The sequence below is a fragment of the Amphiura filiformis genome, chromosome 20 (assembly GCF_039555335.1).
Source record: "Amphiura filiformis chromosome 20, Afil_fr2py, whole genome shotgun sequence".
Taxonomy (NCBI): Eukaryota; Metazoa; Echinodermata; class Ophiuroidea; order Amphilepidida; family Amphiuridae; genus Amphiura; species Amphiura filiformis.
In genome coordinates this window covers 19,313,444-19,325,743 of record NC_092647.1, presented here as the reverse complement: position 1 = coordinate 19,325,743, position 12,300 = coordinate 19,313,444, and the positions used below count along the sequence as shown (strand labels likewise).

Sequence of the window (12,300 nt, the reverse complement as noted above, 5' to 3'; positions counted from 1 at the left end):
AGACGCACAGCCTTTTCTCAAGACGCAAGCTAACGACTATCATATCTGTTCAACACATATTTTCAAGTGTATGAGACCAGATCTGGTTTCTTGAGACGAAATCATTTACGGGAGATATTCATCATTTTCTACCCCGGAATCCGAAGATTTTCGTCTGATATCAAAATTGTGCATTGCAATTCATGTGTATCGATCCCGGGTATTTATTTTAGTATCTCTGCTGCACCAAATAATTATTAGCCAGGCGATGTCGGTGTGTGAGAACTACTTGCCTATTGGTCAAAAAGAAGTTTTCATTATCAATTGGACCAATCAGCAATATTGTTAGAATAATTTCACCATGTAAAATAATTGGGGTGAATCATTTACAAAGCTCCATACTGATTGGTGATTAAAGTGAAGATATCACATAAATGACCAATCAGAGGCAATGTTAGGTACCGTAGTGCTCAGGGAGGTAAATGAGAAAATCATCCAAAATGAAAGACATTTTAAATGCTGCTGCAAAGAACTAGATTCTAGAAACCTCTGGAGTGTACAAGCTATCACACTATTGTGCCAGATTCGTCTTTCTCCAAATAAAATATGCAATAAGTTGTTTTCACTCCAAGTCCAATGCATGAACGGATGTGACGTGGCCCCGACCGAGAGAATATAATGAATAAAAAAAACCTGTTTAGGGGGTACTTTGGGGGGAGGCGATAAAACCTGTTAAGGGTGATTTTGAAAAACAGGGTAGAACCTGTTTAGGGGTGTTTTTAAAACCGTTGTTCACGCATGTGTACACCAATTAATAATATTGCTGATTGCCCCCCCCCCCACCCAGCCAGGCAAAATGTGTTAAACTTAAAGGTTTTGCCTCTCATACCTAGGCTATTAATTTTAAAGGACCAGACTTTTTTACTTGCACCCTGTATATATGCACCACAACTTTGACAACGCGCTATGCACTAGAGCATTCTAAGTTATTTCCTTGGCTCTACGTACGTACCAGACATAGACTGTAAGGTACTAATTTCGAGGAGCATAACAAACACCAAATTGGTGTCATCTGACATAACAAACACCAAATTGGTGTCGTATGACCTGACATGCATGCATTCTTTTGTCGCGAGTTGACATGGTCTTTCAATCCGTGCCGAGTGTCCTTGGCAGACTTGACTATGGTATGCTTAGGTATGCTAGGTGAATTCAAATTTGCCATCAAATTGCATCATTTTATATATCAAATTAAAGCCCTTGAGTAAACTAAGCCAAAACTGAAAACCTTTTTTTTCATAGCACTTTCTGTAGCAAAGTTACATCTTGTTAAAGATTGACTTTCATCAAAAAGATTCAGCTAGCAAAATTCCCCAAAACGGCATTTCGTGGGGTGTTTCTAGATCTTAGTCTCATGGCGATGGCAGCTTTTTTTTAATGGAACTGCTATCAAAATCCTCTAAAATTCCATGCGACTTGATTATCACCATAAAAATCATATATTTGGGTCAAGTGAAGTATAGAAAACATATTTATGTAGGTTTCGTCACCCACCTATTCTCGAAAAAATTCAAATTTCTATGTAAATATGCATTGTGTTGGGGCCCCGGTCTCGGCGAATTCGCTGACTAATAAATGTGTTAACTAAGGTTTGCCTAGGTTATAGGTAACCCAGGCAAACCTTAGTTAACACATTTGCTAGTCAGTCAAATTCGCCGACAATGTCAATGCATTTTTACATAGAAATTTAAAATAACTTGCACGAAGAAAGAAACCTACATAAATATGTTTTCTATACTTCACTTGACCCAAATATATGATTTTTTATGGTGATAAGTCACCCAAGACATGGAATTTTAGAGGATTTGGATAGCATTTCCATTAAAAAAGCTGCTATCATAATGAGACTAAGATCTAGAAACACCCCGAAATGCCGCTTTTGGGGAATTTTGCTAGCTGAAACTTTTTGATGAAAGTCAATCTTTGACAAGATGTAACTTTGCTACGGAAAGTGCTATGAAAAAATGGTTTTCAGTTTTGGCTTTGTTTACTCAAGTCAAGGGCTTTAATTTGATATATAAAATGATGCAGTTTGATGGCAAATTTAAATTCACCTAGCATACCTATAGGTTACCTAGTATGCTTCAGTGGTCATGAAAGGATTCAATAGATAACCTGGCTCTGCCCCACTAATCCCCAGCTATTGTCTGAAATTGCACCTCGGAAGATATATCATAACAACTCAGTCCCCAAATGATAGTCATATAACGACCAAAAGATAAATGACTGACTATCATTGAGGACTGAGTTCCGCAGTCTACGTACGTACATGTAGATGATGTAAAGTTGTTTTCTTTAAACTTCCGTGGTCGTGCCTGTGTGTATCGCGTACACGAGCGTAAACACAAAAGCAATAAACAATCACGCCGATTGGCTGATCATTGCATTTGACAACAAGCCGGCTGACCCATTGGTCTTCGTCGCGGCGCGTAGTAGGCGACCTTGTCACTTAAACGCGATCGCAATTCACCAGCGCGTATCCGGACCACGGAAGTTTAAAGGAAACAACTTTAGTCTAATGCAAATGCATGTCACGGTTTCCGAATTCTGTTCTTGACAATTTCAAACTCATTTCTTGAGCAATTAAAGTGCTCTCATTACATTTGATTGGTAAAATACGAGGCGGACATTCTTAAATTTTACAGGATTATGTTTTATAACATTATTATTTATTGTTTGAGCCACAAATACCTGTACTTTTCGTGCACATGATGATACGCATTGCCTTCCTATGTACGTCGCCATTTTTGTTACTACTTTCCATGCACTAGATTGATAATTAATAAATTGCCTATAAATCGGATCTAAAATACAGAAAAATAATATATTGTAAAGTTTAAATAAAATATTATGATTATAATGCTGCTACAATTATTTTTACGTACATTTATGATCGTAATGTTGTTAACAAAGAATATATTTTGTCTTTTCTATATAAAGTTACAATGTGCCACTCCATTGCACGAAGTCAGGATGGCCGAGCGGTCTAAGGCGCTACGTTCAGGTCGTAGTCTCCCCTGGAGGCGTGGGTTCGAATCCCACTCCTGACAAATATTTTTGCATCTCTTCAGTATTGATTCTTTTCAGTATTCTCAGTTTATTTATTTAGAAACTGAGCTATATTGAAAATAACTAATATTTCTTTTTTTACCTCTTGTTCACTCAATTTACATGTTTTTCTTGTACTTTTTTACATCTCCGATATTTATTCAAGTAAAAAAAATGTAGGCCCTACAAATTCACAAGTCTGGGCATTTCAAATTTTGCCAGCTTTTATTATATTTTGAAATTGATTTTGATAATTGGTTTCTATACTAAAGCAGGAAAGTTTCCTAATAAAAGATATTATAAATTGTGTTTTCCGAAAATTACTATGCATGAAAATATGTACAAAAATGGGCTATATTATCACAGCATATAGGCCTACAAGGTGTCCCAAAAAAGGTTACCCCGGTACTATTAAATGTAGAAAATGAACCGCATTTTACGAGGGTACAACATTAACAAAACACTGTCATTTTTTCAGGTATTTATTCATCCTTCTTGTATAAATTGTCTGCTAAATTTCAACTCAACTTAACTTATGAGCGCAAGATGACATGGATCAAAATATTGTACAACGAAATTTGAACACAAGCACATCTTTGTTTTCTATTTTTCTCTTATTTTTTATTATTATTTGTTCTTGGTTGAAAAACGTATTGCAGTAAAGAGCCATATTCACAATTAAATATTACACATCTTTTATATATAGAGCTTCTTGACTCTCTTGGTGGTAAAAATAAGGAAAATGGTCATGAGAGAAGAACACTTTTTGGTGAAGGCATTTCTGCCATCAACATAACGAAATTAATAACAATTTGCATTTAGGCTTTGTTGTTGTTTTTTCATTTTTTTGTATTTTAATTGGAGCTGGTGGGGAGAGAAAGCATAAAATACATTCAGAAAAAAATACAAATCGAATCAAATATCAAGACTCCATTTCAAAATCATAATTATAAAAACCAGACAATGAGCAGGTTCAAAGACCCACTGAAGGAAGACGAAGAAACAGAGTCCTGGCCGAATCCTGTTGTTTTGGCTTTTACATAAAACATCCAGTGGTAATTAACAAATAATCAGAAACAATCACTACAAAATCACAATCCAATCACAAAAGAAATCACAAATCATTAACAATAAATTTGCACATGAGTTGAAATACACAAATTAAAAAATCAGTCAAAAATGTGTGAATACACTTATTAGGCCTACATGTAGATCATGCAGCCACCAAAACACATAAATTATAAATCAATTCTCCGATTTGCGGAAATCATGGTTAAGAGTTTGTTTTTGCCCTTAGCAATAAAGTATTCTGTCACCCTATTTAACATAGCTCTATAGTGGGGTTTTATTCTGAAATCGCTGCACTGTGTTATAAACTGTAAGTAAGAATACTGACTGAAGTTTCGAAACTACACTGAACAAGTTTAATTATCTGTTCAACAGAAAATATACTGCGCAGTCTGCCATGCTATTATAGTGAACCTCTTCAAATGACCCGCCAAGTTAGTCTCGCGGCCAGACTGTATGTGGCTATCACGAACATAGGAGGATCGACGAGTGTCAGACCGACGCAAACTGGCTGTGTAGGAGACTACCGCCAAGTGTATCGGGGCAGTGAACCTCGTGTTGCATCATGTCACGTAAACATGGTAAACACCTTGCTTAGGAATGCGTGGAATGCGGCTAAATACGCATGTTGTGAACTTGACACCGTGACCCGCTACGAAACTCCCGGGATGAAAATACTTTGGTGGTGGGGGTGATGGAACCTCGGACATCAAACATAAGTTTTTGATCCCCTCTAAAAAAGGGTGGATTTTTTTTTGATCCCCCTTCATGTCCTAAAAAGAAACCATTAACAGTGGCATAGGGTACCTGCAGGGAATATGGGACCATTAAGGACGTTTAGCTTATTTGCATAAAAACTAAAGAAGATATGCCCACAAGAGATTGTTATGATGAACAACCTGTCCTTTAAGATTAATAAAACAGGCAATGTTACCTTGTTTTTATGTTTGTTTGGACGCTATGACGTCAAAATGACGTCATCGTCAAGTGTCCCATATTACCTGCTGCATGTGCAGGTAATATGGGACACTGTGTTATCTATATGGTGAAAATCAAAAAGTTCAGAAAATCACTCTTTTGTTCTAAAAACATTTTTGTTACATGATTTTGAATGTTAAATGCAAATTTCTACAAGAAAATTTAATTTTCTAGATAGTTTTGCTTTTCGCATTGACAATGCACACAATTTCCTATGTGTCCCATATTACCTGCACCCATTCAGTTGAAAATCAGAGAAAATAATCATTTATAAAGGAAAGTACCACTTGTCAGTGGAATTTTACCTGCTGATAAGCTTAACCCATCACCTAAAGATCATAAAAATGACAAATGCCCCTCAGTACCAGAGTTTTTGGATACACAATCATAAAATGTGACGTCATTGATTTTATATCAGGCCAAAAAACGACATAATTTTTGGGCAATTTCACTCTTTTTGGCATTGATTTCCAAGAGTTTGATACACAGACTCCAAAACTGCATTTCTAGAAGCACAATTGATGTCTCTAAATACTTAACAAATCAACTTAAAGTGTTTACCTTCTCTAAGCTACTTTTTGTTAAAATGATAACAGGTGTCCCATATTACCTGCTGTCCCATATTACCTGCAGCTACCCTAGATTTCTTTTTGACATTGGGGTTGGAGAAAATTTCTCCAGTGAATCCAGCTGAGCACCTTTTGCCGACAAAATAAGTTTATGGTATACAAATGCGCGTGAAGCGCACAAAAAACTGATGCCGTATTGAAGCTAAACTGGTGAAATATAGTACAAAACCGGAATTAATTTGCGCGAAGCGCCAAAAAATTGGCACTTTTTAGTTTAAAATGACCAAATATGATGAGATGATTGTATGGACCATCCGCCTATCAAAATATTGGTGGGATTTATTCCCCCATCCCCCAGGATCTACTCCTATGGTCATTAACTCATTAGCTAAAAATTACCGTTTGGAGTTATTACCCAGTAGGCCTACTCATTGGAGTCATAGTGTTACACCCAAATTGTAAAGTGCGCACATTTTGTTGATTTGTAGTTCGAGATTACAAAATTGAATATAGGGCCTACAGGCCTACTTTATAACATTCATGCACGCCGAGCGCGCAAAAATTTTGGAATGCCTTCTCGTAGGCTACATTTTACCACGGAATTTAACCCTCAAATTTTTTTGATCCCCCCTATTAACCCGGGGGGGCCACTCAAATATGACAGTGTACGCATGCGTGACCAAATTTTTTTCAAACACCCCCTAAACAAGTTTTACCCTACCAGCAAATTTAGTCCCTTAATAAGGTAATTTAGTGTAGAATTTACCCCCTAATGAGTTTTTGGCTGGTGAAAATGCAACAAATGTACCCTTTTTGGACTCATAATATACCAAAAATTTGAAAAGGTACCCTAAACAAGTTGTCCAGTTTCAGAAAACTACCCTTATTCTTGAAAATCACTGTTTTTTAGACCCTAAACGCGTCACGCGCGTAACTTGCCTTGCCTAAAACTTCATATAGGCCTATCCCGGAGGCCTATCTGATCTTGTGGTCCTTATTTCCAAAAATTCATTAAAATTTGACTTTTATTTCCAATATTAGAACTAACTAGAAGATTAGGCTCCGGGATTAAGCTTGTTGGCAAAATATGATACTATTATTACCCCCCCATGAGTGCTTTTTCTGTGGAATTGGGATTTAATAATAGGCTAGTGCTTGTAAATTCTGATCATTTGGCAGGCCTTGGAACACAATTTACAGCTTTAAAAGTTAAAAAAAAATCCTACCTGCCCTAATTTTCTTTAATGTTACGCCAATCAAACAATTTTTATTTTTAGGCCTTTTATAATGATGTGCTCCTTACCAAGAAAGGAATTTCCCAGACGAGAAGAACTGCAAGACCATGGCAGCCCCCATGCGAAATTTTCATGCGCTTGGTTGCTGGGTTCGATATAGGCTGATTTCTTCTAAAATAGACACAATTTGCAGACAGATCAAACACTACTGTACACCTACATTTGGCGGTAAGTTTGTTTTGTTTTAATGCACCCAGTATATCTTTTTTTCTTGAAGGAAAATCATCATGATCATGTCAGAGAGTGAGAGTGCAGTGTACATGTATTGTAGTAGTAGACTGCACTGCCAGTGCCACATAAAGGCGCAGGATTGGTCATTGCACAAATAGCCTTCAATTGCAAGAAAGTGTGCAATTTGTATAAATAGCACAAATTGCACAAATAGCCAGTTGCTTAAGCAATTTTCACAAATTGCATAAATAGCCACAGGTGTTGCAATTTGTGGAATTTATGTCAGTAAATTGCACCTAATAGCCTACAGTTGCAGGAAAGTGTGCAATTTGTACAAATAGCACAAATAGCAACGTATGTAAGCAATTTTACAAATTGCATAAATAGCCACAGGTGTTGCAATTTGTGCCATTTATGTCAGTCAATTGCACAAATTGCCTACAGTTGCAAGAAAGTGTGCAATTTGTACAAATAGCCATGCACGTAAGCAATTTTTACAAATTGTAGAAATAGCCACAGGTGTTGCAATTTATGCAATATATAAAAACAATGAGGCCAATATCTGAGTTGCTTCCAGTAAGTGCTATTTGTGCAATTTGTGCAATTGGTGGAAAGAAAATTTAAGGAAGAAATGGTGTACGTACGAGGATGTTTATAAGCAAAAAAAATCCGTCAACAACCCTAATTACGGTTACACTCAACTTTTCCGGGCTCGCGCTGCGCCATTTCTTTCGAGAACCGCTTTCATATCATCATCATCATCGTCATCGTCATCGTCATCGCATCATCATCATCATCATCATCATCATCACCACCATCATCATGCATCATCATCATCATCATCATCATCATTATTGAGTCATCATCATCCTAGGCATCATCGAGTCATCATCATCCTAGGCATCATATCGAGTCATCATCATCCTAGGCATCATCATTATAGTCAAAAGCTGCGTCGGCAGTGTGATGATATTATATACAATTCATCATCCTGAATCTGAGGCATTGACGCAGCTCGGTCCCATTGCTTTCGAGAACCGCCTTATTACAAACCGAGAAAATTTAAGGAAGAATGATACGCACGAGGATGTTTAGAAAGAAAAACAAGTCCGAAAACCGCCCTAACACTAACATTAAACTTTTCGGGCTGCCTTAATCATCATCATCATCATCATCATCATCATCATCATCATCATCATCATCATCATCATCATCATCATCATCATCATCATCATCCAACATCATCATCATCATCATTATCATCATCATCATCGTCGTCAACATCATCATCATCATCATCATCATCATATTCATCATTATCGGAGTCATCATCATCCTAGGCATCTTATCGGAGTCATCATCATAGTCCGAAAACCGCAGTAACTACGGTAACACTCAACTTTTCGGGGCTCCCCTAATTTCAATATCGCTAATAAAATGACACCTTCATTCATTTTGTCATTATGCTTAGGCTTGGTTGGGGAATGCTAATGCACAAAATTTCCGGTTTATTTAGCCCTTATTCCAGCTAATAGCGTAATCATCGTCGTCATCATCATTATCATCATCGTCCGCCGTCTCACATCATCATCATCATAATCATTATCATCATCATCATCATCATATTCATCATCATATTCATCATTATGGGAGTCATCATCATCTATGCATCATATCGGAGTCATCATCATCCTAGGCATCATCATTATATCCAATCATCCGAGTCATACTTAATTTGAGGCATCGGCATCTTGTCATCCTCATCATCATCATCCTAGGCATCATACGGCAAGTCCCACCGGCGAGTTAAGATTTTTACGGCAAGTCCTGCCGGCGAGAAGTTCAAAATTGCATAAATTGCACAAATTGCTGACGGCTAGAAGGGACTTGGCGATCAATGTCATAATTGCTTATATAGTCGGCACGTTAAAGCCCTTTCCACCAATTGCACAAATTGCACAAATAGCGATCATTGGAAGCAACTAGGATATGAGAAAAATAATCTAAGTTCAAAATTGCATAAATTGCACAAATTGCTGACGGCTAGAAGGGACTTGGCGATCAATGTCATAATTGCTTATATAGTCGGCACGTTAAAGCCCTTTCCACCAATTGCACAAATTGCACAAATAGCGATCATTGGAAGCAACTAGGATATGAGAAAAATAATCTAAGTTCAAAATTGCATAAATTGCACAAATTGCTGACGGCTAGAAGGGACTTGGCGATCAATGTCATAATTGCTTATATAGTCGGCACGTTAAAGCCCTTTCCACCAATTGCACAAATTGCACAAATAGCGATCATTGGAAGCAACTAGGATATGAGAAAAATAATCTAAGTTCAAAATTGCATAAATTGCACAAATTGCTGACGGCTAGAAGGGACTTGGCGATCAATGTCATAATTGCTTATATAGTCGGCACGTTAAAGCCCTTTCCACCAATTGCACAAATTGCACAAATAGCGATCATTGGAAGCAACTAGGATATGAGAAAAATAATCTAAGTTCAAAATTGCATAAATTGCACAAATTGCTGACGGCTAGAAGGGACTTGGCGATCAATGTCATAATTGCTTATATAGTCGGCACGTTAAAGCCCTTTCCACCAATTGCACAAATTGCACAAATAGCGATCATTGGAAGCAACTAGGATATGAGAAAAATAATCTAAGTCCAAAATTGCATAAATTGCACAAATTGCTGACGGCTAGAAGGGACTTGGCGATCAATGTCATAATTGCTTATATAGTCGGCACGTTAAAGCCCTTTCCACCAATTGCACAAATAGCGATCATTGGAAGCAACTAGGATATGAGAAAATAATCTAAGTTCAAAATTGCATAAATTGCACAAATTGCTGACGGCTAGAAGGGACTTGGCGATCAATGTCATAATTGCTTATATAGTCGGCACGTTAAAGCCCTTTCCACCAATTGCACAAATTGCACAAATAGCGATCATTGGAAGCAACTAGGATATGAGAAAAATAATCTAAGTTCAAAATTGCATAAATTGCACAAATTGCTGACGGCTAGAAGGGACTTGGCGATCAATGTCATAATTGCTTATATAGTCGGCACGTTAAAGCCCTTTCCACCAATTGCACAAATTGCACAAATAGCGATCATTGGAAGCAACTAGGATATGAGAAAAATAATCTAAGTTCAAAATTGCATTTACTTCTAGCTATTTGTGCTATTTGTACAATTTATATATGTGGCGAAATGTAAAATTTCCCTATACCTTAAGTATAGGAAATTTACTAAAACAACCAATCCTGCGCCTTTCTCGCCACTGATGCCCAGTCAGTCTAGCTCGAGATACTCTAGCTAAAATACAGGTTTACATTACTATCTTACATTATCTTGCTGTATTTCAGCTAGAGCTCCAAACGACAAGCTTCCGGGTTTTTTTGGAGAACAATACTGTTACGTAAGATGAAGAAGAAACCCGCCTCGGAGCCCGCCCTACTCATTATTTCATTGTACTTATTGCAATTTACCTCCACATATTACGTAATCAACACAAAGCTTTTGTGAGGATTAGTGAGTGGATAAGAAATTGACAGTGGAGGATACTGAAGGACACGCCGATTGTTAGTTGTCAATCATGAATTGCCTCAACGTATTAATATTTTACCGCATGGCATTCCGCAAACACCAAGACAAATTATGCCGTATTTTTCCAAAGATCATCTCATATGAAGTAAGCTGAATGCGATCTGTACTTTTGTAACATTCCGATCGCTTTTGATCACCTATTATCGGCGAATTTGCTTGAAAACACGTGAGTTCATGTTGTGTAAACATAATTAGCATAGACACAAATGAAATTACGATGCAATACAATGCAATTTGAATGCGCAGCAGATCTATAGAAATAACGTTGCCCGGTTTTATGCAGAATTAGACCCTGTCTGAGTCAGTCCGAATAATCAGACCCAGAACAAAACTGATGCCCTCGGTCAGTAAACTAGGGCCATACATGATACATGTAGCAAGGTAGACAAATGTGGTGTGGCCATCACAAATGTCGGGTGGCCAAAATGCCAAATCCCGGCGCGATGCCATTAATTCAGTTGGCCCAATACAGGACCAAGTGCGCGCAACTATTGAACTAACAATGGCATGGAAACGGCCGCGGTACATAGACCAGTTTCGGGCTCGTACTGGCGTCATACCGTCAGCCGTGTCCGGTATTGCCAGAAGTAGACCGGTATAAGCCATTACTGGGCCAGTTTCTTAATGTTTGCTGGGATATGCCCAAATTGAAATAAAAATATAACTTAGTCAAGTCCTAAGACAAACCAGCGGCGTAGCTGGGATTTTTTTCCAGGGGGCCAAGCCTGTATGGGGCAGGGCCCAAACTAGGGGGGCGGGGGCCCAAATAGACAATTTTGCCAGGCTTATTGATAATAATCGTATGGTATTGCATATCGTATGGATTCCAATATCTCTCTTTCCCTCCTCTCCCTCTCTCCCAGACATAGACCGTATTAAAGGTACTAATTTCGAGGAGCATAACAAACACCAAATTGGTGTCGTATGACCTTTGACAATGCATGCATTCTTTTGTTGAGAGTTGACATGGTCTTTCAATTTGTGCCGAGTGTCCTCAAGTGGCAGACTTGACTATGCTTCAGTGGTCATGAAAGGATTCAATAAACGTCTGCCCCACTAATCCCCAGCTATTGTCTGAAATTGCTCACTCGGAAAATATATATTATAACAACTCAGTCCTCAAATGATAGTCATATAACGACCAAAAGATAAATGACTGACTATCATTGAGGACAGTTCCGCAGTCTACCTCTCTCCCCTCTCTCTTCTCTCTTTTTTTCCTCTCTCTCCCCCTCTCTTTTTCCTTGCACTAGAGGGCAGGGGCCCAAATAGGCAATTTTTGCCAGGGGGGAGATCCCCCCCTGCCCCCCGGCAGTTACGCCACTGAGACAAACATAACAAAATATCTCAAAATATGTAGTATGATTATTATCGCACTGTGTACAGACAAGCTGTACTTATTTTTTACTCTGGAACCTATAGTAGACATGGTAGATGATTGTATTTTTGAAGTACAGTCAACAGTACCGGGATGATCACCTGCTCTTTTCGAATAAGCCCTTTTGCAA

General features: G+C 38.0%; 2 protein-coding genes and 1 non-coding gene across 3 annotated transcripts in view; 2 read left to right on the top strand and 1 right to left on the bottom strand.

Moving 5' to 3' along the window:
- The window catches only part of LOC140142644 (large ribosomal subunit protein mL45-like), a 35,538-nt gene extending 32,755 nt beyond the window's left edge, over positions 1-2,783 (bottom strand). The window contains 1 exon segment of the mRNA XM_072164646.1: positions 2,731-2,783. The gene's annotated coding sequence lies outside the window, so the exon portion shown is untranslated.
- A 223-nt stretch (positions 2,784-3,006) lies between these two features.
- Trnal-cag (transfer RNA leucine (anticodon CAG)) lies at positions 3,007-3,089 on the top strand. The gene has a single exon. It is a non-coding gene; the product is annotated as a tRNA-Leu (tRNA).
- A 3,940-nt stretch (positions 3,090-7,029) lies between these two features.
- LOC140142188 (poly(A) RNA polymerase, mitochondrial-like) overlaps positions 7,030-12,300 on the top strand; it is a 34,514-nt gene continuing 29,243 nt past the window's right edge. Inside the window, exon 1 of the mRNA XM_072164155.1 lies at positions 7,030-7,165. Within this exon, the coding sequence (XP_072020256.1) occupies positions 7,045-7,165 (121 nt within the window). The 5' untranslated portion in view covers positions 7,030-7,044. The remainder of the gene's footprint in view (positions 7,166-12,300) is intronic.